Source organism: Saccopteryx leptura, chromosome X (assembly GCF_036850995.1).
Source record: "Saccopteryx leptura isolate mSacLep1 chromosome X, mSacLep1_pri_phased_curated, whole genome shotgun sequence".
Classification (NCBI taxonomy): domain Eukaryota; kingdom Metazoa; phylum Chordata; class Mammalia; order Chiroptera; family Emballonuridae; genus Saccopteryx; species Saccopteryx leptura.
Window position 1 is genome coordinate 66817209 of NC_089516.1, and position 25502 is coordinate 66842710.

The 25502-nt window shown below is 38.3% G+C and overlaps 1 protein-coding gene across 5 annotated transcripts in view; it reads right to left on the reverse strand.

The window, feature by feature from the left end:
* The window catches only part of EDA (ectodysplasin A), a 417660-nt gene that overhangs the window by 87552 nt on the left and 304606 nt on the right, over window positions 1-25502 (reverse strand). For all 5 annotated transcript variants that reach the window (XM_066357164.1, XM_066357162.1, XM_066357165.1 and 2 more), the window contains exon 2: window positions 12056-12161. In XM_066357164.1, coding sequence (XP_066213261.1) covers window positions 12056-12161 — 106 coding nt within the window. The remainder of the gene's footprint in view (window positions 1-12055; window positions 12162-25502) is intronic.

A 25502-nucleotide genomic window follows, 5' to 3' on the forward strand; every position in this document is an offset into this window, starting at 1 on the left:
GCTTCTCCTGTGTGCCCTGGCCGGGAAGCAAACCTGGGACTTCTGCACGCCAGGCCGACGCTCTACCACTGAGCCAACCGGCCAGGGCCATATCTTTCTGTTTGATTGCTCTCTTTACCATTATGTAGTTACCTTCTTTATCTGTTACTATAGCCTTTGTTTAAATGTCCATTTTGTCTGATATATGTATTGCTACCCCAGCTTTTTTTTTCATTTCCATGAAATATTGTTTTCCATCCTTTTACCTTCAGTCTATGTGTATCTTTTGTTTTAAGGTGTGTCTCTTGTACACAGCATATGTATGGGTCCTGTTTTCTTATCCATGTAGCTACTCTAATTCTTTCGATTCAATCATTTAAGTCATTTACATTTAAGGTTATTATTGATATGTAGTTGTTTCTTGCCATTTTATTCTTTAAAGCTGTATTCCTCTTTTGCTATATTTTTCCCCCTTTGATTTGTGCACACAGGCCCCTTAACATTTCTTATAGCATTGGTTTGGTTTTAATGAATTCCTTCAGTTTTATTTTTTTTGTCTGGGAAGCTTTTTATTTCTCCTTCAATTTTAAAGAATAGACTGGCTTGATAAAGTAGTCTTGGTTGTAGGCTCTTGTTCTCTGTTACTTTGAATATTTCTTGCCATTACCTTGTGGCCTCACAGGTGTTTGTGTTGAGAAGTCAAATGTCATTTTTATGGGGAATCCTTTGTTGGTGAAAGCCTTTTTTTCTCTAGCAGCTTTTAATATTTTCTCTTTATCACTTAGCTTTGGTATTTTAATTATGATGTGTCTTGGTATAGATTTCTTTGGGTTTCTCTTTAATGGAATTCTCTGTGCTTTTTGAACTTCTGTGACTTTTTCCCACATCAATTTAGGGAATATTTAAGCTATTATTTGATTGAACAAAGTCTCTATCCCTTGTTCTTTCTCTTCTTCTTCAGGAACCCCTATGATGTGGATATTATTTCTCTTCATGTTTTCAGAGAGCTCTCTTAGAGTTTCCTCAGACTTTTTAAGTCTCTTTTATTTTTGCTGCTCTACTTCCGTGCCTTCGTTTATCTTGTACTCTAACTCGCTGATTTGATCCTCAGCTTCATCCATCCTGCTTTTAATTCCTTCCATTGTGGTCTTCATTTCTGATATTGTATTTGTCATTTTTGACTGATTCTTTTTTATTACTTCAATGTCCTTTTCTATACTTGTTTTCTCTTTATTTAGTTGTTCATTATGATCATCTATTTTTGTTCTAAGATCTTTGAGCATCTTAAAAATCATTATTTTAATCTCTGCATCTGGTAATTTTGTTATATCTGACTTATTCAAGTCCTTTTCTGGGGATTCCTCTTGATTCATTTCTCTTGTCTCATTTCTCTGCCTTCTCATTTTTGTCTGTGTATAAGAACGGTGTGGCCACTGTAGTCCACTGGGTGTGGCTTCTGTGTTCCCTAGGTGTGGTCTGTCTGCAGGTCTGCCACCCCATCCGCTGCTGCCTTGGGCATTCGGGTATGGGCATTGCCGGTGCTGGTTGGCTGTGGCTATCGCTGCGGTTTCTGCCTCTCCTCTACAGGAGGGGCTGTGTTTACATACCCGGATGTACAAGCTTTAGCTTTCACCCTAGCACTGCGGGTGGGGCTGTGCGCCACACCCGGGGCCACAAGATTTCTTACCACTGGCAGTGGTGAGCACCTTTGCTCAGCCACAGGTCTCTGCCTATTCCCATGCTTTTGCCCTGTCCCCACGGGCACAGCTGCACTTGCTAGTTGGACCACAAGCCCCTGGCTCCACTGTTCCCCAATATTTCTTTATTGATTTTCTGTTTGGATGAATGATCTAGAGCTCTCAGTGAGGTATTCATATCTCCAAGTATGATAGTATTTTTGTAGGTTTTTATTTTTAGATCATTTGTTTGATGTCTTATATATTTTGGTGCTCCTTGGTTTAATGCGGAGATATTAAGAAGTGTTATTTCTTGATACAATGTTTTCTTTATCTTAATGAAATGAGCATGTTTGTTTCTGGTTACTTTTGTTGTCTGGTAGTCAGTATTGTCAGATATGAGTATGGGTACACCTGCTTTTCTTTGGACATTGCTTAGAAAATCATTTTCCAACTTTTTACTTTGAATCTATTTTTGTCCTTGAAGCTTAGATGTGTTTCTTGAAGGCAGCATACAGTTGGGTTTTGCTCTTTGATCCAATCTGCTACTGTGTGCCTTTTTATTGGCGAGTTCAAACCATTTATATTTAATATAATTATTGACACTTGAGGATTTCCTATTGCCATTTTATATACTGCTTTCTGATCACTCTGTGTCTTGTTTGGTTCTTCTCTTTTGATTTTCTGTTATTTGCTTTGTTCTGTGTTATTCCAAATTTCTTTTCTCTGTTTTTTCTCTTTTGAAGCTAAGTGTTTCAGTAGTGGCATTTTCAGGGGTGGTTACCATTAAGGAATTTAAAAAAATATATCATATTTATTATAGTCCATTATCTCATGAGTGCTTATGCACTCCATCTTCCCTTGCTACTGCTAATTTTTGTCCTCTCCGTTTTTTTGTTTTTGTTGTCACAGATTATCCTTGTTTTTATTATGATATTTTTGGAGCTATTACTTGTACTTTTGCTTTGTTTTGTTCCTTGTATTTGGTCAAAAAACTCTCTTTAGTATTTCCTGAATTGAGTGTTTTCTGGTGATAAATTCCCTCGTCTTCTCTATACCTGTGAATGTTTTTATTTCCCCTTCATATTTGAAGGATAGTTTTGATGGATATAGTATACTTGGCTGGTATTCTCTTTCAGTACTTTAAATGTTGGGGTTTCTTCTGGGAAATATGATAATAACCTAAGCGGCTTTCCTTTATATGATATATTCTACTTTTCCCTAGCTGCCTTGAGGATTCTTTTTTTTTTTTGTCATTGATTTGTGATAATTTTATTACAATGTGCCTTGGAGTAGGTCTGTTTGGGTTAAGGTAACTTGATGTTCTGTTTGCTTCTTGGATTTGAGGCTCTAACTCTTTCCCCAGGCTTTGAAAGTTCTCATCGACTAGTTTTTGAATATGTTCTCCATTCCTTTTTCTCTCTCCTCTCTTATATACCCATTATCCTTATATTGCTCTTTCTGATGGAGTAAGACAATTCTTGTAAGGTTTTCTCATTTTTTTAAATTCATGAGTCTCTCTCTTCTTGTCTCTGTAGTATCTGTAGTTACCTGTCTTCAATGCCACTAATTCTCTCCTCTATCTGGCATTTTCTATTAACTAAGCTTGTTTCTTCATTTTTCAGTTCATTCATTGATTTTTTATCTGTTTGGTTCCTTTTTATAGTCTCAATTTCTTTCGTGATGTACTCTTTTTGTTCATTAAATTGTTTTTTGAGCTCAATAAATAGACTTTCAATATTTTCTTGTATCCATTTGAGTATTTTTAAAACTTCAATTTTGGATTCTCTGTAATTCAGCTCCAAGGTTTCCAAGCAATTGAGATTTTTTTCTGGAAATTTTCCATCATCTGTTTGAGCTATGTCTCTCTTTTTTTAATTTGATTTCTTTTTCCTTGATGGCATTTAAAAGTGGTATTGTTAATAAAACTAACAAGAGATAACTAAAAAATAATAATTAAAAAATACAGTGAAAAAAATGATAATTCTATAAATAATAATAAGTGTAACAAAACCCACAAAGAACAAGGAACAGAAACTGAGAAAAAATAAAAAAAGAGAGAAAAATGAAGTTAAAATCAAGCAAAATGGTGCAAATTCTGAGTCTAAAATATAATAATTTGATGAAAAATGATATGCATATGAGAGCACAAAAAAAAGGAGTTAAGAAAAAAATAAGGAAAAGAAAAGGGAAGAGAAAAAAAGAAAAAATATGAAAATAAAAATAGGTAAAAGTTTTAGACATGAAACCTTCACAAAAACCAAGAATAAAAAATATTCCAACTATAGATAATAAAATTTAAACGGAGATTAAAAAGAGATAGAAAAAAGAAAAAGGAAAGAAGAGAAAATTTGAAAAAGCATTAAAAAATGTTTTTTCCCCAGTTTTGAGAGATAACTATTTCCCAGCAGATGGCGCTGTACTACAAGTTTTGCTTCTGGTGGGCTTTTGGGCAGAGGTCTGCTGATGCGTGGCTGTGGTAATGACATAGGTCCGCCTCATTTGTGTTGGTAGGCAGGGCTTGTTAGGGCTTTGCAATTTTAGGGCTCTAGCAATGGCAGTCTCAGTTTTCCTGGTGCCTCTCCCCATGTCCCTCTACCTCTCTCAAGGAGCTAGCGGCCAGGAGACTTAGCTGTAAGGATCACCACAGCCACTGTTTGTACAGCAAGGGGAGCAATGCACAGCTGGATTCTTCCTGCAGTATCACTTAAAGTGTGGTTCTGGGCAGGGCAGTGGCTGCATGGTGCCGGGAGCTGGGAGCTGGAAGAGCAGGGCGCAGATCGCATATCAAGTGCACCTCTGCTACTTGCAGGCAAACCTCTGTGGGCTGTTGGGCTGATCTGGCATACCTCAACTCCGAGGGGCTCATCTCTACCACTATTCTCGCGCTGTTTGGGAGCCTGTCATAGGCTAGGTGTGCTCCCAGTGCCCGAGATCCCAGTGATGCAGGCAGACACCCACACTGGTCCGTGCCTGTGCCCCATGCCCATGATCTCAGGTGGAGCCTGGGGTACACACAGACGTTTGCAAAGGCCTGTACCGGCGCGCAGCACCCACGATATTAGGCAGGTCGGCAGTGCAGACTGATGCGTTTGCAGGTGCCACACTCTTTCTTTTGTGTGAGCACTTGCCCTAACTCAGCTTCTTTCCCTCTATCTCTCAGTATCTACACTTCTCCCTGCTCCAAACAAAAGTGCCCCTTCTTCAGGTCAGTGAGAAAAGTGAAAAACCCCGTCCTCCATCTTTTTTCCTTCCTTAGTGGATTCTATCTTCAGCTGCCTTTCCTATATTTCAAGTACTCCTGAGATACTTCTTCTGTGTTTAGTTGTTGAATTTGTTGAAATTTCAAGGGGAGAGATCAGGAGTATCCCTAATGCCACCATTTCTCTGACATCAGTCTCTTGATTGATTCTTGATAAACCTATGCATCCTCCTAAGGGTCACTACTACTATGTCCCTTGCATTTCCTCAGTGTGAATAGACCATTAAAATTTTTTTTTCTCCCATAGCGATTAGGAAAGATCATCAAAATTAATATCTATAGTTCTGAGAAGAAAATCTAGATTACCCCATTTTTTTGTCCAGTCACTCATTAATTGAATGTTTCATTTTATTTTATTGATTAATTTAAGAGAGGGAAGAAGGGGAAAAGAGAGAGAGAGAGAAAGAGAGACAGAGAAACTTCAATTTGCTGTTTCAATTATTTATGCATTCATTGGTTAATTCTTGTATGTGCCCTGACCAGGGATCATACCCACAACCTTGGTGTATGGGATCATGCTCCTGAGCTATGTAGCCAGGGTCCATTTATTAAATCTCTGAGTGTCTTCTGTGTACTGATGCTGTACAAGGTAAAATGCCAGGATTCACGTTCCCCACCCTACCATTGCTTAATTTTTACCTGTTGCCTAAAAATATTATGTGTCCCATAATTAAGCTTCTCTGAGGGCCTTGTTCATCTTTATTCTTCTGCTGGTAGTGCCTAGAAGACTTGTTAAATAACAAAAAAGGTGGAGAACTGAAGTAAAATTAAAGAATAAACAGATCAAAGAATTATACCAGGAGGTATAACTGATTTTTTCCTGCTGTTCTTAAACTTATATCCATTTTTGACCTTAGAAAAATGTTTTCTTCCTGAAATCTCTGTCATGTTTTTAATGTTCAAGGTAAATTACTCTTTTTTCATTGATATTTTGTGAAGTGAACTTGAGCTGGATAACTAAATTTCTGTTATAATATATCACATAACTTGTGAATTTAGAATCAACACATGATTGCTTTTATTTTTGCCCTTAAATCACCCAACTCTGATTTGCCTCTTCCATCCTACTTCTTCCAACCTGTTCAGAAGGTTTATAGATCAAATCACTTCTTCAATGAGTTCTTTACTTTTATAAGACACCGTCAGCTCATTGTCTTGAGACATAGTGATATATAACAGTGGTCCCCAACCCCCGGTCCATGGACCAGTACCGGTCTGTAGGCCACTTGGCACTGGTCCACAGAGAAAGAATAAATAACTTACATTATTTCCGTTTTATTTATATTTAAGTCTGAACAATGTTTTATTTTTAAAAAATGATCAGATTCCCTCTGTTACATCTGTCTAAGACCCAATCTTAACGCTTGTCTCAATCACGTGATACATTTATCTGTCCCACCCTAAAGGCCGGTCCGTGAAAATATTTTCTGATATTAAACCAGTCCATGGCCCAAAAAAGGTTGGGGACCACTGATATATAACGCACATATATCTGGCTGCTTCTTTAACATATGTATTTTGCTGTCATTAAGGCCTCTCAGACTTAGAAGCCTAACTGAATCTTGATTCCTTCCCTACATCCTCTTACTCTGTTCTTCCATTTTTTCCCATCTCAGAAATGGCAGTTCCCTTATGTTCAAAACTTTGGGGTTCTCCTTGGCTCTTTTCTGCCTCTCATTCCCCTTGTCTAATCAAAACAAAAAGTCTTTCAGCTATTCCTTCAAAATCCCTTCCGAATCTGACCACTTACCACCCATATGGTCTCCATACTGGTCTAAACCACCATCATCTCTTGTCTAAATTATTGTTATACTCTCCTAAAAGGTCTTCTAATAGAAAGAAAGAACTTCTTATCTAATTTCTTCCTTGTCTGATCCCTCTAGTCAGTCACTAGACCAGGGGTAGTCAACCTTTTTATACCTACCGCCCACTTTTGTATCTCTGTTAGTAGTAAAATTTTCTAACTGCCTATCAGTTCCACAATAATGGTGATTTATAAAGTAGGGAAGTAACTTTACTTTGTAAAACTTATAAAGCAGAGTTACAGCACGTTAAAGCATATAATAATGATTACTTACCAAGTACTTTATGTCTGATTTTCACTAAGTTTGGCAGAATAAATCTTTATAAAACAACTTACTAAAGTTAAAACCATCTTTTTATTTATACTTTGGTTTCTCCGCTACTGCCCACCATGAAAACTGGAACACCCACTAGTGGGCAGTAGGGACCAGGTTGACTACCATTGCACTAGACTCTAGTCATTTTGTGACTATAAAAGTGTTCTATAAAAGTTTTTCTTACTTTTATATCTCCATTGCCTTGAAAAGGACCTGGTACATAGTATACCCCACAATAACTATTTCTTAGTATGCTCAAAGAGCTTAAGTTTTAGTTTAAAGAGACAGGCAATAAACAAAATTGATAATAAGTGTTGTGGAGGAAAATATAGCAGGGCAAGAGGGAGAGAAGTGATTGGGAGTGTTCTAACATATTCAGGGAAGGTTCCTCTAAAAAGGGAAAAATTGAGAAGGAACGTGAATAAAATGAAGGTGTGAGACATGAAAATATTTTAGGGTGGGAAGAGGAGGAAATAAGAAACAGTAAATACAAATGTTCTGAAGCAGAAGAATGCACAAGAGGGAGAAGGAAAGAGATTAAAGCAGAGAGCAAAGTTCAGTCTAGAACCTGTAGGCCAAGGCAAAGACTCCAACTGTTACAGGGCATGAGATGAGGAACTTTTAGAAGATTCTGAGCAGAGGAATAATAGAATTTGATTTATGTTTTAAGAGAATCCTTCTGGCTGCTGCATTGAAAATAGCTGCAGGGAGAAGGACAGAAACAAAAAAACCTGTTAGGAGAGTATAACAATAATTTAGACAAGAGATGATGGTGGTTTAGACCAGTATGGAGGCCATATGGGTGGTAAGTGGTCATATTCTGGAAGGATTTTGAAGGAATCGCTAAAAGACTTTTTGGTTTGATTAGACAAGGGAAATGAGAGACAGAAAAGAGCCAAGGAGAACCCCAAAGTTTTGAACATAAGGGATACTAATATTCTTATGGCACTTCCATTCCAGGATTATATAAGTCAGGGGTCCCTAAACTATGGCCCACGGGCCACATGCGGCCCCCTGAGGCCATTTATCCGACCCCCACCACACTTCCGGAAGGGGCACCTCTTTCATTTGTGGTCAGTGAGAGGAGCATAGTTCCCATTGAAATATTGGTCACAGTTTGTTGATTTAAATTTACTTGTTCTTTATTTTAAATATTGTATTTGTTCCCGTTTTGTTTTTTTACTTTAAAATAAAATATGTGCTGTGTGCATAGGGATTTGTTCATAGTTTTTTTTTTTATAGTCCAACCCTCCAGTAGTCTGAGGGACAGTGAACTGGCCCCCTGTGTAAAAAGTTTGGGACCCCTGATATAAGTATTTCTCAGTAAATATTTCATAAATGCATTGAATAAATATAGCATACACTCAGCAGAGTAACAGGAATGGTTCAAAAGAAAAGGAGATTTGGATTGGTGTATCACTCTTTCACTCATTGGTGAACCCACCACATCTAAAGAAATAGTTGTATAGCCTGCCATGTAAAAGGCTGGAAATCTAATTAAATCCCAGGACCTACAGACATTCACTACTCCTAACTCTAAGGGACTCTTGGATTCCTCCCAGCTTTACTGTTCAACAAAAAATATCTGTTATTGGCACAAAGTGACTAGAGTCTAGTGACTAACTAGAGTTATCAGACCAGGAGGAAATTAGGTAAGAAGTTCTAAAAACAAGTAAGAGAGGCTTTGGAGTTTAGCAGAGAAAAACTATTTTGTATCAAAACAGAATAAACACTGTAAGAAAGATCAGTAGCAAAGATGCTGGTAGCCAGATCCAGATAAAGTGTTTTATGAAAGGAGAAGAAACTGCCTTCTTTAAGGGAAAACTGCAGCCTGACTAGGCGGTGGCACAGTGGATAGAGCGTTGGACTAGGACAGAAAGGTCCCAGGTTCGAGGCACCGAGGTTGCTGACTTAAGTGCGGGCTTATCTGGTTTGAGCACAGCTCACCAGCTTGAGCTCAAGGTCACTAAGTTGAGCAACAGGTCATTTGAACCGCTGGAGTCCCCTGATCAAGGTACATATGAGAAAGCAATCAATGAACAACTAAGGTGCTGCAACTGAGTTGATGCTTCTCATCTCTCTCCCTTCCTGTCTGTTTGTCCCTATCTGTCCCTCTCTCTGACCCTCTCTCTGTCGAGAGAGAGAGAGAGAGAGAGAGAGAGAGAGAGAGAGAGAGAGAGAAGAGAAAACTGCAGGGGTCAAGGGAAGAATGAAAGTGTAGAAACCATTCGACTTCCCTCATGGAAAGGAAGGGAAGACCAGGCCCACTGTATAAGGTTGCATTGCTTCTCCTATCTCTCTCCTCTTCTACTTAGCAGTTAGAGAATATGAAAGATTTTGTGGTACTGGAAGTAGCCTTTGGGGGAGAGTAAAAGGTGGAAAGACATATATGCATCAAAGGGTGAGGTAAATGGGAAAGGAAAGGGACCATGATTCTCAGTTCTGAGCTTCCACATAGCCTTCTAAAGACTTCCAGGAAACTAGCCTGACCAGATGATGGTGCAGTGGATAGAGCATTGACCTGGAATGTTGATGATTCAGATTCAAAACCCTGAGGCCGCCAGCTTCAGTGTGGGTTCACCAGCTTGAGCACAGGGTTGCCGGCTTGAGCATGGGGCATAGACATGACCCCATCCATGGTCGCTGGCTTGAGCTCAAGGTCAATGGCTTAAGCAAGGGGTCACTGGCTTGGCTGGAGCCTCCTCCACTGTGTCAAAGCATGTGTGAGAAGCAATCAATAAACAACTAAGGCTGCCCACAACTACGAGTTAATGCTTCTCATCTCTCTCCCCTCCTGTCTGTCTGTCTGTCTGTCTCTCTCTCACAGGACTTGCAGAAAACTGGTTGTAAATAACCAGTATACAAATAACAGGTGCATTTTACTCCATGGAACACATTTCCTAGGCTTAAACTTGGTCATCAAATGTTTGTAAAGTGTCTTCCCTAGAGGATAGCCCTACTAGTCCAGTTCTACATCCAAGGGCTCAGTGCCACTGCCACCTCCATTGTTAAACACCCCACTTATCTTATTTCTCTCTTTCTCTCTCTCTCTCTCTCTTTATTGCAGGGCCCTTGTTCTGAGTTTCTTTTCAGATATCAGTTCTATTTCTTCTGGCCCCTATTGGCAAAGTCCAGGCCTCATTTCAATTTTTGAAAATTTTACTTATTTACTTTTAAATTTAATTTTTTTTTTATTTTTCTGAAGCTAGATACGGGGAGAGACAGTCAGACAGACTCCCGCATGTGCTGGACCGGGATCCACCCGGCATGCCCACCAGGGGGCGATGCTCTGCCCACCAGGGGGCGATGCTCTGCCCCTCTGGGGCGTCGCACTATTGCGACCAGAGCCACTCTAGTGCCTGGGGCAGAGGCCAAGGAGCCATCCCCAGCACCCGGGCCATCTTTGCTCCAATGGAGCCTCGGCTGTGGGAGGGGAAGAGAGAGACAGAGAGGAAGGAGAGGGGGGGGGTGGAGAAGCAGATGGGTGCTTCTCCTGTGTGTCCTGGCCAGGAATCGAACCTGGGACCCCTGCACGCCAGGCCGACGCTCTACCACTAAGCCAACTGGCCAGGGCTTTAAATTTAATTTGTTGGGGTAGCACTGATTAACATAATTATACAGGTTTTAGATGCCCAATTCTACAACACATCTCTGTACACAATATTGTGTGTTCACCCCCACCCCTAAGTCAAGTCTTCGTCCACCACCATTTATCCCTTCTCCACACTCTCCTCAATATCTCCCTTACCTCTGGCAATCACCACACTGTTGTCTGTGTCCATGAGCTTTTTTTTGTTGTTGTTGTTCTTTTTTGCTCAACACCTCAATCCCCCTAACCTAACTCCCCCTACAGCTGTCAGCCAGCTCTCTATGAGTCTGCCTCTATTTTGCTTGTTAGTTCATTTTGTTCATTAGTTTCCACATGTAAGTGAAATCATATGGTACTTGTCTTTCACTGAATGGCTTATTTCACTTCACATAATGCTTTCCAGGTTCAACCATGCTTGTGCAAAAGGTAAGATTTACTTCTTTTTATTGCTGCATATTATTCCATTGTGTAAATTTACTCACCTACTGATTGGTCTTATTTCTTTAATAGCACATAGCACATGCCTCCTGGAACTGCCTCCATCATTGGCCCTTATTCTCATTGACAAATGTCAGCTTAAAAGATCTCATTTTCATCTTCATAAAGTCATAGTGATTTGTAACCCCAAGAAATATATCTTTGGCAGAGGTAGCCAGCACATACTATGTCTGAATCCAAATGGCTTTGTGGCAACCAAGAGTTATACATTCTACAAACTTCTGTGGTAAAGAGGTAGTGTTCTGTGAATTGAAATAGAGTGATTCAAAGACCCTGCCCAGGAGCTAGCTCAACATTTTTTTTTGCACCACAAAATGCATTGCTAGTTAACTCAAATCTATTTTACTCTCAATAGGGACGATTTTTCATGGCAAATCATAACCTAGCTAAAGGGGCAATAAATATCAACTTACATTATAAATATCAACAATTTGCCAGATACTAGTCTAAATACTGGAGCTCTACAAAGAGAAATAAATTACTGTCCTCAAGGAACTTACAAACAAGTTCTAGAAGCTCTAGTTCATATTTGAATATGGTAGCTGATGCCAATATTGACACATTATCATTGAAATTAACATACTGAGTAAGTGCCACCATGACACAACATTGTCAATTCCAAGAACAGCACTATGGGATACCCCCAAAAGAGATGAGGTCTTTATGGAGAGTGTTCTTGAGAAATACAAATGCTACCATGGCTCTCAGACATATTGTAAAAGGATAGAAGCTAACTGGGGTTGCAGGAGACAGGATTCTGTGTAGTCAATTATATATCAAATGACTGATAGGTAGGCTAGGATGGAGAAAACTTCTGTGACCTTGGATCTGTGAACAATATATTAGATGGTGAAGCACACTTGAGAAGTTAGTTTTTGTAAAGATACTCAATTAACCCTTATATGACTAAGGAACACCCAGGTAGACTTACCATCTGTTCCTTCACTGCTCTTGCTTCTTTTATTGCGATGAACATGCTTACTTTCTGCTTCAGTGTAGGATTTTTCTTCAGGGAAGAAAAAATTCAGAAGGGCCATCTGTAAAAATATCAATTAGATGAATAAAAGGCTGACTCCAGTCAACCATAACTGACTTAAAAAGACTAGTTTTCTGAAGACAGTCTACCTTCACCTTAAATTCAATATGTCTAAAGCCTAAGCCCATCTTCCCTCCACTGTAAAAATCCTTTTATTCTTTTTATCATTATTATTTCAGTTATGCAGGTATAAAATTTTGGCTAAGCTCTCAATTCTCTTTCTTCTGCCCTAATGACTAATCCTTTGAGTTTCATTTCTCCATATAGCTGTGGGATCCAGAGAGCCCAGTCATGGATTTCTAACTTTCTTCATGTCCTACTGATGTCTTACCAGAATCAGACTTGAGTTTGCAAATCCCTCTTGAATGTCATTATTATACATCCATGATTTTTCCATTCTATACTAAACTTTTGGTTTGTTCCCTGAATGCTGTGCATCCAATTATGATTGAAAGATGCCATTTATGTCAATGCTCAACTAGGAGTTAATCATGACAAAGCACACACTTATTCTCTCTTTCCTAGATTCCTATTAATAGAACTATAGCACTTGGGTCTATAACACTCAGTTTGGTGTTTGATCCTCTACTGTCCTACAATGATCTCTCACAATAATACTGTGTATTTCATATGTAAATGGGCTTGGTTTCACTAATGATAATCACAGCTTAAATATGTACTTGCTGAAATGAATCATAATCTTTCAGCATGAGTGCCTCTTTGTGGTTAAAAATATGCTTAAGGTAAACAGTAGACAGAGTAGTAGGAATGATAATGATTCTAATCTGACTTTGCCATTTATAGCTGTGTAACCTTGGGCAAGTTACTTGAACTTTAATTTCTTCATCTGTAAATAGGGATAATAAATAGTACTTTGCATATAAAGTTGTTAAAGGGTTAGCACAGTACCCGGCATGTAATATGCACTCAATAAATGTTAACTAGTACTATTATTAAAACCAATCTTCCAAATAGACTGGTTAGGTAGTTTAGAGGTTAAAAAAGAAGAAATGAATCTATGTTTTCATCCTAGGTTTAACGTTCAAAAATAAACAATTTCAGAATCTTCATGTCTGCTGCATCTCTCAATTGAAAAAAATTGGGTAGGACTCACGAAAGCCTTATCACTCTATAACAACTTACTTCAAAACCCTGTGATTTACTGTTTACATATAACAATTATGTATACCCAACAGCCTTAATGTACAAGATTAGCATCTTGCAGAACATATGCACGTGTTAAATATAAACTTAATAAATGAATGTTTAGGTAATCTCCAACTTGTCATAAGGTTAATTTAAAAACATTTAAGTTGAACCATATGAAACTGTCATTTCTGTATGTCAGAAATGATTGAATATCAGCAATTTCACATGATTCAATTGGGCAGTATTTTTGAGTCACTTGTTTGGAATGTAAAATGCATTTTCTCATAGAGTTAACATAATAAAGTCTGGCTAGGTTTCCAGATACATCCCATAAAAAGATGCCTGGTCTGTGGTGGCACAGTGAATAAAGCATTGAGTTGGAATGCTGAGGTCACCAGATCGAAACTGAGCTTGACTGGTCAAGGCACATACCACAAGCAACCAGCAAGCAATGAAAAACTAAATTGGAGTAACTATACTTCTCACTCCACCAGCCCTCCTCTTTGTAAAATCAATAAATAAAATCTTAAAAAAAGAAAGTTACTTAACCCACAATATAAGTAAGCTATTACACTACTAATAATATAAATCCAAACTGCTAATTACAATAAAATCTCAATCACTTGCAATTTAAAAAGAACAAGTCATTCTTGATAGAAAAGTTTTCTTGATAACTTTGAATTCTGAAACTTAATTCAGCTATTAATATTTTGAGTAAAAATTAATCTACAATATATGATTTAACTCAGGGGACTTACTAAATATGTAGAAGATTATTTGTACATTAAGTGGCCCAAGTACACTATGGTTTTGAGGTTTTGGGGAAAAATTATAATTACAATACAGAGCAATATATGCTTTGTTAAAGAGAAATATGGGAAATATAAAGTTCTCTGGGAGAAAGTGGAAAAGCACCTAATATAGATGGAAAGTAGACAAAAATTCTTGGAAGAGGTGCTACTTCTGTGAGTATTGAAGGATGTCAATGATTTAGTGATGAATGGGAAACTAAAAAGAAATTCCAGATGAAAGGAGCATCACATTTAAAAATTCAGAGGAAAGATGGATAATAGCAGTTTTTGGAAATACAAGTACAGTAATTTAGAATAAGCAGTAGGAGGTGAGAAGGATTGATAAAGAATGAGCCAAAAGTCATTAAGGGCTAGATTATGTTAAGGAATTTAGACTTTATCTTGTAGCAGGGAGATCCTCTGAAAGATTCCTCCCTCCTTTTTGTACATTATGAATTTTTGTACATTATTAAAATTGAAGTTATAATCTACTTACAATAAAATTAACACATTTAAGCATAAAGTTTGAAGAGTTTTGAAAAATGTACACAACTTTGTGACTGCCATCCAAATCAAGACAGAACATTTCCATCATTCCAGAATTTTCCCGTGTGGACTTTCCAGTCATTCTTCAGAGCAAACCCCCCACAGGCAACCACTGTTCTGATTTCCATCATCATAGTTTAGTTTTCCTATTCTAGAGTTTGACATAAATGGAATTGTACAATGCTTGTATGATTTTGGTGTTTTTATTTTATTCAACATAATGTTGGTGAGACTCATCCATGTTGTGGGTATCATTAGTTCATTCATTTTTATTGCTGAGTGAATAGTGTTTTATTAAAAGAATATCCCACAATTTTTAATGCATTCACCTGTTGAAGGACATATGGGTTATTTCCAATTTAGGGATATTATGAATAAAACAGATATCAGCACTCGTGTACAAGTCTTTGGAGGGACATATGCTTCCATTTTTCTTGGGTAAACACAAATGGGTCAAACGTCTGGGTTATGTAGTAAGTATTCGATGTCAGGAATTGCCAAACTGTTTTCCAGAGTGACTGTACCATTTTATACTTCCATCAGCAATGTATGAGGATTCCAATGCTCTGCATATTCATTACACTGATATTATCAGTATTTTTCATTTTAGCCTGTCTTGTTGATGTGAAGTAGTGCTTCATTGTGATTGATTTTTGAAATTTTAAGCTTCTTTTTAATGTTTTTTAGCTTGCTGTCAACTGTCAGATTTCACTTTATGTACCCATAACATCTTTTCTAGTCCCTTCAAATTTGCTACTTATAATGTTATAAGCTTGAAATCTTGTTAAAACTAATTAAAATCACATAGGAACAGAATAAGCAGGCAGTCAGTAAGTTTTTGAATGGCTTTTTCAATAAATAGGAAGTACATTCTCTGGCAGCTTAGAGGCCATTTGTTTATTGTTAGATTCCTCGCTATGGTCTGGATAGGTGAATTTGTCAAATAACTGAGTTTTACATGGTTATGTTATTACAGTACAGTGCTATTTCTATGGGAAAGGATTTTTGAAGTACAAATGAAGAACCCTCCACCATCACAACTACAATTCCAGAGTTTCACTCACTCTTTGTGTTCTCTAACGGGTTCAGCTCCTATGAATGTTCTGGCAGGATCTCTAGCACCTTCTTGTGTCCTAATAGCAGCAGGAGAATGTGCTTACAGATTAATTGTTCCAAAGGGTCTAATGGGAGATTGTGAATACTCTAGCTCCCCGAGGAGGGGACTGAGGGAGGTACAAACTCTTGCAGATAGTAGAAACAGCTCCGGTTTCCATGGGTGGTAGGAGTAACTTAATATGACTTAAGGGGCATTATTGATGAATATGGAACATTCATAAATCAAGTGTTTACTAGAAAGGGACTACCAGTGTATAAAAATGCTTTGAATATAGTTATAATTTTGTCAATAAAAACTAGAAGAAAACAACACAAAACACTGCTTAAATTGAAGAGAATTTCTAGTCAAGTGCCCTTATTTGAGCCTCATTTAGATGAAGAAGGGAAAACTATCTTTTGCATAGTGTAACCATAAGGACAAAAATCATTGCCTGCTCATATGAAAGTCTGGAATTCTTGCTTGAGTTTTGCATTCATTAGCATGGCCTTCAGAGGCGAGTGGCAGAATATGAACAAAACAGCTTTCTCTCTTCAAATATTGCTTTCCTATTGCACAAGGGGGGAGGCATCAGGAATGTTGGCTGCAGCCAGGCATTTTGCTCCAGGGGAAAAAAATCAAATTCTTTACACTTTATTAACTGATTACACCCTTGTTTCCTATGGTAAAATTACATGGTAAACAGCACCTGCAGATTACAGGGATCTCAGCTGGAAACAATTCGTTAATAGTGCAACATGAGGGATGCATCCATTAGTGCTACTGACTCTCTAGATATTGTTACATTATTTCCTCTAATATCTAAGCCCACAAAGTTATTAGATATTTCTTTCTTTTTACATAGTAGGCCTTTAATAAATATCTATCTGCTGAAAGAATAATAAGACTATCAACAGTCCATTCCTCAAAGAAAAGATTTTATTTGACCCAAATTGGACCTTATTTCTTAGGACTCACCATGAAGCTGTAGACTAAGAACTCATTACATTACTGGCAGTAGTCAAATCAAAGGGATCCTAAGAATGAGAAACTCTGTAGGTCAGTGGCTCTCAAACTTTGGTGTGCATCAGAAATATTAGGTTTGAGTGTTAAAATGTAGAATCCTGGGCCTTCTCCTCCTCAACTTTAGATTGAGTTGGCTAAGGTGGAACCCCAGATTCTGACTTTTCAACTTGCTTACTGCAAGATTCTGATTCAGGTCATCCTTGAACCACATTTTGAGAAACTTCTTTATTGTTTATTCCTCAACCTGTTCATTTTCTGGAGAGAGAAAAGTCTAAGTCCTCTTTTGCTACTCATATAGACAGTGTTTTTCACCTTTATTCTGTCATTCCCAGAGTTAATTTGTTTATAGAAATTGGTAAATTGGTATTTCATCTCTCACAAGAAGAGGCAGGTCCCTACCATGCTTTCTAAAATTGATAAAATTAAAAATAGATGTATTTTTAAAGAAAGATTTCCCTTTCAATGTTCTTGAATAAATCTATTTTTTCTCATTGCAACCACTGTTGTCATTACCGCCACCCATCAGTAATTACTTGATACCTTAAAATAAAATAAAATAAAATCATTCATACTCTGAGATATTTAACAAAATCCTCAAGTGATTCCACCATAGAAAAAAGTGAGCACTTCATCTTAGTACCAACTAGTGAAGTGGGGTGCCCAAACTAATTTTGTGGCTATGACATGGATATAAAATAGACACAAGAAGCTAATATTGAACATACGTACTTCCAATCTTGTAAAAAACCTTAACATCCTCTGCTTTTTAACAGAATCTGGAGAAGGTTGTTCAGGGTGTCCTCTGTTGAACAAATATCTAGTAGTTACCATCTGGAGAGCACTAAACTAGACCCAATGTTAAACATCACACAGTCAAACAACATGCAGACAATCCTGAGTTGCACTGCAGTGCAATGATAGCACTTCATAACAGGAGGTAGTAAGGTTTTAAGGAGAGTGTGACAGGAATGGAATGGAAGCACAGAATGCACTGGTTGCTGAACAGAGTGTGCCAGCTCTAAGACAACAAGCAAATAAGGGCACTCAACATTGACCACAGCATCCCATGGTAGCTGCCAAAAACAGGGTGGAATAGAGGCAGCATCAATCAAACCAAATGCAAGAGAAGATTGGCACCTTTGACACCTTTGGTATAAGTGCCAAGAATTGCCATCCTGTTGTAAAAATGTCTAATGATGACTGAAAGTATAGAGTAAAGCTAAATAAACATGGAAGCTACACACAGTCAACATTTTCCACGTAGAGCCAAAAATAGTCACTGAATTATGCTCCCTCTACAGTTTCACTTAAAAATCACTGCCCAATAATGCAAGTGACTGTAAAGTAGAAAGCAAAATTAAAAAGAATAATATCGTTGTTTGAGAATATAACCATAGTGTGGCATCAGCAAGAAATTGTACTACATACCAGTTCAAGCTCTGGCTTTTCTTAGCTGCCACTTTTGGGCTGTATGAATTACCTAACACTTACCAAATAATGCTCAATATATCTTTAATATTAAATTTTCTTCCCCCCATTGGTAGTAAGCCCCTCAAAGGTAGCTATATTTTTAGGTTCAGATCCTATGTAGACTTATCCTCTGTACATGGTGAAATTTGTTTAAGATGCACATTAAGGGAGAATATTAATTATTTTAAAAACACAACTACTAACATAAAGGGAGAAATGAAATTCTGCTCTGATAATCTGTTTCCTAGGTTTGGCTCTATTCCTAGCAAATATCTAGAACAAAACTGGAAAAATAGAAACTTACTGAATTGATTCCCATCAATGGACAATGCAAGCTATGCTCAGTTTTTGCAGGACTTTGAAATTCACACTCACCACAGATTGGCGGCAAGATGGTGATGGAGTAGGTGGACATACCAACTTCTACCTCCCAGAACCAAAGTGGATTACAGCTTAATTTTAAGAACCATCATTTGGAAAAACCAACTTTGGACTAAACTAAGAGGACTCTTTAACCAAGAAACACCGAAGAAGCCACACAGAGACTGATAGGAAAAGAAAAACTGTGGAGAGGGCTGCCCAGCTCCCAGCAGTGAATGGTAGCCCGGAGAGACTCACATGATAGGAAGTGAGTTTAGCAGAGAGGGGAGGGCCCTGGGCACCAGGAACAAAGACCCAGCCTGCAGCCCCAGAGCCTAGAAGCAGCATATGGATAGTATTTAGCTGTGAAACAAGTCAGGATACTGCTTGGAAGAAAGAGAAAGATTTCTCAGACCCAGGATTCTTCTTAAAGGGATCATGCAAAAAACCTCTCTCACAACCACTCACTTGGGGCTCCAGGGGATGGGGAGAGAGGAGAAGACCAGAGCAGCAGGAAGAGAGTGTAATCTGGGAGGCACAGGGAGAAACACTTTGAGGGACAGCCACCCTAACCTCTGGGCTGAGTCACTCCCTAAATCTGAAATGAATATTTCCCCTAAAACCAGCAATACCAGCAAAGGGAAGCAGGACACCAGCCAAACAAGCTCTTATGTGGCACTCAGAGCAGAGTTGCTTAGAAGGATGGAGCCTTAAGGAATACAGTATTGAGTGCTAGGATCTGAGGTGCAGTTCCCCCAACCACACTGTTGAGGGCTCACTGGAGAGTGGGAGGTGGCAGGATGCAGAAGCATGGTCCCATCAGTGGGGGTGGAAGCTGGGCTAGCTATGACTAAGGCCAGGAGTGAGCGCAATCTTGCCTGGTGGGGGCACACAAAAGCAGTCTGGCCAGCTATGGGCCTGCCTGCAATCCTGCCTGCAGGGGAAAGGTGAAAGCCTGGGATCTGCAGAGACCCGTGGCTCAATGCAAGCATGCAGCCCCACCCGGCCTGCAGAGCCGGGACTTGAAGCCCTATGTGCAAGCGCAACTCTGCAGGCAGGAGTGGGGCAAAAGCCTGGGAACAGATGGAGAACCATGGCTGAGCACAGGTGCATGGCCTCGCTGGGCCTGCAAAGCCCAGGGCTTGCGGCCCAACTCACGAGTGCAGCTCCAACCATAGGGGCAGAGCAAAAGCCAGAGAATAGGCAGAGACCCTCGGCTTAGCAAAGGTGGTCACCCTTGCCAATGGTGCCAAGGCTTGCAGCCCCGGGCGCAGCATGCAGCCCCACCTGTGGAAGCTGGGTGAAAGTGGAAACCACAGCAACAGCTGCAGCTGGCCGGCGCCAGAAACGCAAATACCTGAATGCCTGAGGCAGTGGCAGAGGGGATGGCAGGCCTACAGACAGACCACACCTAGGGAACACAGAGGCCATACCCATTGGACTACAGTGGCCACACCCTTCTTATACACAAACAAAATGGGAAGGTAGAGAAATGCAACAAGAGAAATGAATCAAGAGAAATTCCTAGAAAAGGACTTGAATGAGTCAGATATAACAAAAATTACCAGATGCAGAGTTTAAAATAATAATTGTTCGGATGCTCAAAGATCTTAGAACAACAATAGGTGATCATAACGAACAACTAAATAAAGAGATAGCAAGTATAGAAAAGGACATTGAAGTAATAAAAAAGAATCAGTCAGAAATGACAAATACAATATCAGAAATGAAGACCACAATGGAAGGAATTAAAAGCAGGATGGATGAAGCTAAGGATCGAATCAGCGAGTTAGAGTACAAAATAAACGAAGGCACTGAAGCAGAGCGGCAAAAATGAAAGAGACTTAAAAAGTCTGAGGAAACTCTAAGAGAGCTCTCTGAAAACATGAAGAGAAATATCATCTGCATCATAGGGGTTCTTGAAGAAGAAGGGAAAGAACAAGGGATAGAGACTTTGTTCAATCAAATCATAGCTGAAATCTTCCCTAAGTTGATGCGTGAAAAAAGTCACACTAGTTCAAGAAGCACAGAGAATTCCAATAAAGAGAAACCCAAAGAAATCTACACCAAGACACATCATAATTAAAATACCAAAGTTAAATGATAAAGAGAAAATATGAAAAGCTGCTAGAGAAAAAAAGGTTATCATCTACAAAGGAGCCCCCATAAGGATGACATCCGACTTCTCAACAGAAACACTTAAGGTCAGAAGGGAATGGCAAGAAATATTCAAAGTAACGCAGAACAAGAGCCTACAACCAAGACTACTTTATCCAGCAAGCTTATCGTTTAAAATTGAAGGAGAAATAAAAAGCTTTCGAGACAAAAAAACTCATGGAATTCATTACAACCAAACCAATGCTACAAGAAATGTTAATGGGCGTGTTGTAAACAGAACAAAGGGGGAAAAGAATATAGCAAAAGAGGAACACAGCTTTAAAGAATAAAATGGCAATAAACAACTACATATCAATAATAACCTTAAATGTAAATGGATTAAATAATCCAATCAAAAGACATAGGGTAGCAGCATGGATAAGAAAACAGGACCCATACATAGGCTGTCTATAAGAGACACAACTGAAAACAAAATATTCACATAAACTTAAGGTAAAAGGATGGAAAAAATATTTCATGCAAATGGAAATGAAAAAAAAATTAGGGTAACAATACTTATATCAGACAAAATGGACTTTAAAACAAAGGTATAGTAAGAGATAAAGAAGGTCACTACATGGCCCTGGCTGGTTGGCTCAGTGGTAGAACATCGGCCTGACGTGCAGGAGTCCAGGGTTCAAATCCCGGCCAGAGCACATAGGAGAAGCGCCCATCTGCTTCTCCATCCCTCCCCCTCTCCTCCCGCGGCCAAGGCTCCATTGGAGCAAGGTTGGCCCGGGCACTGAAGATGGCTCTGTGGCCTCTGCCTCAGGCGCTAGAATGGCTCTGGTTGCAACAGAGCGATACCCCAGATGGGCAGAGCATCGCCCCCTGGTGGGCATGCCAAGTGGATCCCAGTCGGGCACATGCGGGAGTCTGTCTGACTGCCTCCCCATTTCCAACTTCAGAAAAATACAAAAAAAATAATAGAAGGTCACTACATAATGATAAAGGGAGCAATCCACCAGAAAGTTATAACTGTTATAAATATCTACGCACCTAACATAGGAGCACCTAAATATATAAAGCAGACTTTGATGGATATAAAGCGTGAGATCAACAGCAATATTATAATAATAGGGGATTCCAATAATCCACTAACATCACTAGATAGATCTTCAAGAAAGAAAATTAACAAAGAAACCGCAGACTTAAAGGACACACTAGATCAACTCGATTTAATAGATATCTTCAGAACATTTTACCCTAAAGCAGGAGAATATACATTCTTTTCAAGTGCTCATGGTACATTCTCTAGGATAGACCACATGTTAGGGCACAAAAGTGGTCTCAACGAATTTAAGAAGATTGAAACCATATCAAGCATTTTTTCTGATCACAGTGGCATGAAACTAGAAATCAACCACAACAGAAAAACTGAAAAATACTCAAATACTTGGAAACTAAATAGCATGTTATTAAATAATGAATGGGTGAACAATGAGATCAAAGAAGAAATTAAAAAATTCCTAGAAACAAATGATAATGAGTATACAACAACTCAAAATTTATTGGGCACAGCAAAAGCAGTCCTGAGAGGGAAGTTCATAGCATTATAGGTATACCTCAAGAAGCTAGAAAAAGCTCAAATAAACAACTTAACCCTGCATCTGAAAGAACTAGAAAAAGAACAGCAAGTAAAGCCCAGATGTCAAAGAAGGAAGGAAATAATAAAGATCAGAGTGGAAATAAATGACATAAAGGCAAATGAAAAAAATTACAGGATCAATGAAACAAGGAGCTGGTTCTTTGAAAAGGTAAACAAGATTGATGAACCTTTAACTAGGCTCACCAAGAAAAAGAGAGAGAGGACTCAAATAAATAAAATTAGAAATGAGAGTGGAGAAATAACAACTGACACAACAGAAATACAAAAGATTGTAAGAAAATACTATGAAGAATTGTATGTCAAAAAATTAGACAACCTAGATGAAATGGACAAATTCCTTGAAACATATAATATTTTAAAAATCAATCTGGAAAAATAAAAAAACCTAAACAGACTTATTACAACAAATGAGATTTAAACAGTTATCAAAAAAACTCGCAACTAAGAAAAGCCTGGAGCCCGATGGCTTCACAAGTGAATTCTACCAAATACTCAAAAAAGAACTAACTCCTATCCTTCTCAAGCTATTTCAAAAAATTCAAGAGGAAGGAAGACTTCCAAGCTCCTTTTATGAGGCGAGCATAATTCTGATTCCAAAACCAGGCAAAGACAACACTCAAAAAAAGGAAATTATAGGCCAATATCCCTGATGAATCTAGATGCTAAAATCCTCAACAAAATATTAGCAAACTGGATCCAGCAATACATGAAAAAAATCATGCACCATGATCAAGTGGGATTTATTCTGGGAAGGCAAGGCTGGTACAATATTTGCAAATCAATCAATGTGATTCATCACATAAACAAAAGGAAGAAGAAAAACCACATGATAATTTAAATAGGTGCTGAAAAAGCATTTGATAAAATCCAGCACCTATTAATGATCAAAACTCTCAGCAAAGTGGGAATACAGGGAACATACCTCAACATGATAAAAGTCATTTATGACAAACCCACAGCTAACATCATACTCAATGGGCAAAAATTAAAAGCAATCCCCTTAAGATCAGGAACAAGGCAGGGGTGCCCCCTTTCACCACTCTTATTCAACATAATTCTGGAACTCCTAGCCACAGCAATTAGACAACAAGAGAAATAAAAGGCATCCAAATTGTAAAAGAAGTAGTAAAACTATCATTATTTGCAGATGATATGATATTGTATATAGAAAACCCTAAAGTCTCAGTCAAAAAACTACTGTACCTGATAAATGAATTCAGCAAGGTGGCAGGATATAAAATTAATACTCAGAAATCAGAGGCATTTTTATACACCAACAATGAACTGTCAGAAAGAGAAATTAAGGAAACAATCCCCTTCACTATTGCAACCAAAGAAATAAAGTACTTAGGAGTAAATTTAACCAAGGAGATTAAAGACTTGTTTTCAGGAAATTATAAAACATTGATAATAGAAATTCACACCCACCACAGATGTTACATCTACCTCATTGAGCTGTTTTATTGTCAGAGTTGCAGTCATGCTTAATGTTAAAGAGCAAAAGAGGACCACCACTACTGAGATTCTGAAAGTCAGATGGTCAATGAGAATGCAAATCATGTTATTGATGAATACACACGTATGCTTGGTATGGTGAACTTTATGACATAACCATGAGCAGGGGTGGCATAAGAAATATTCTAAAGGATGCACTAAAGCATAGCTTCAAAAAATCATGATATCATTGTGGGCTGCTTGGGAAAACAGCAGCAGAGACCAGCTTGGAATGTGACAATATGAAATTTGGGAACTCTTTGAGCAAAGGCTTTTAGCTGACCACAGGTTGAACACAGAAATACAGACAGGGATGGGCTCTACAAATAGCAGCTGCAGCCACAGTTCAAAGAGCAGTTTGTATGTATATTATATAGAAACATCATTTGGTTAAAGATTTTTTTTTCTCCCTACAAATGTGGGTGAAATCAGTAGTGACATTTGTTTTTTCAGGTGTCAAAACTTTTTACTTATTAAAAAATTGTGCATTCCAATAATTAAAATAATTTTAAGCTATTTTGAAATAAGGACAGTGATACATGCTGAATGTCACTGCTTTCCCTTGAGAGTGTCTGCTTATTTATTTGTGATTCATTATAATTCTAAAGTGAAAGACACGTTTACACATAAGTATAAAAACATACACTTCTCACTTCTACTTGGGATACCTGGACATCACTAAGGGCTATTACTTTTGAATAGAATACATTTATAAATTAAAACACATCTAGAGAATTTACAGAAGTGCCAGGATAAAACCATCCTAGCCAATTCTGAGCTGTAGATTCATAAATCATTAGCTCAAATACAACCTCTTAATCATAAGTTCTAAAAATGTTATAACAATGTTGCAGTTTACCTTTATGAAATTGGACTAATGAGGATTAGAGTAGTAGTATTATGAACAAAATGTGATTACCTTTGTGATCTGTTTGGTTTAAAGTAGGATTTTTCCACCTGACCTGTGGTGGTGCAGTGGATAAAGCATTGATCTGGAATGCTGAGGTCACTGGTTTGAAACCCCAGGCTTGCCTGGTCTAGGCACATATGGGAAGCAACTACTATGAGTTGATGCTTCCTGCTCTTACCCTTCTTTCTCTTTTTCTCTCCTCTCTCTAAAATCATTAAATAAAATCTAAAAAAACAAATAAAGTAGGATTTCTCCCTTGTCCAAAAGTCCCCTATCATAACCATTTACAAAATCCATTCTGGTTCCTAATGGACATCTAAACCACATAACTACCTCTAAGCCCTATCTGACCACAATATTCAAGAGTAAGTGAGGAAGAGGAAGAGCAAGGTAGTTGGTAAAAGAAGAATTATAATAGTCAGAAGTTGAGGGGCAAGGACATAGGTCACACATAAGAAGCAAATTAAGAAACAGATTCTAAGAGGGCAAAAATGTCTTAAAAATTGAAGAAAAAAATTAAGCAGTGGTAAAGATTATCAGGAAAGATGAGTCAAGCTGAGTTTAAGTTGATGTTGAAATATGTTGTAGACAAAGTTCCAACAGTTATAACTAGGTATCTTATGATGAAAGGCTATAAACAATGGTACAAACATACCCATGGGGTTGAGTGGATAACAAGGATATTAACTTAAGTATGAGGTCTGTGGGCCATTAATCCAGAACTTGCTCACAGGAAG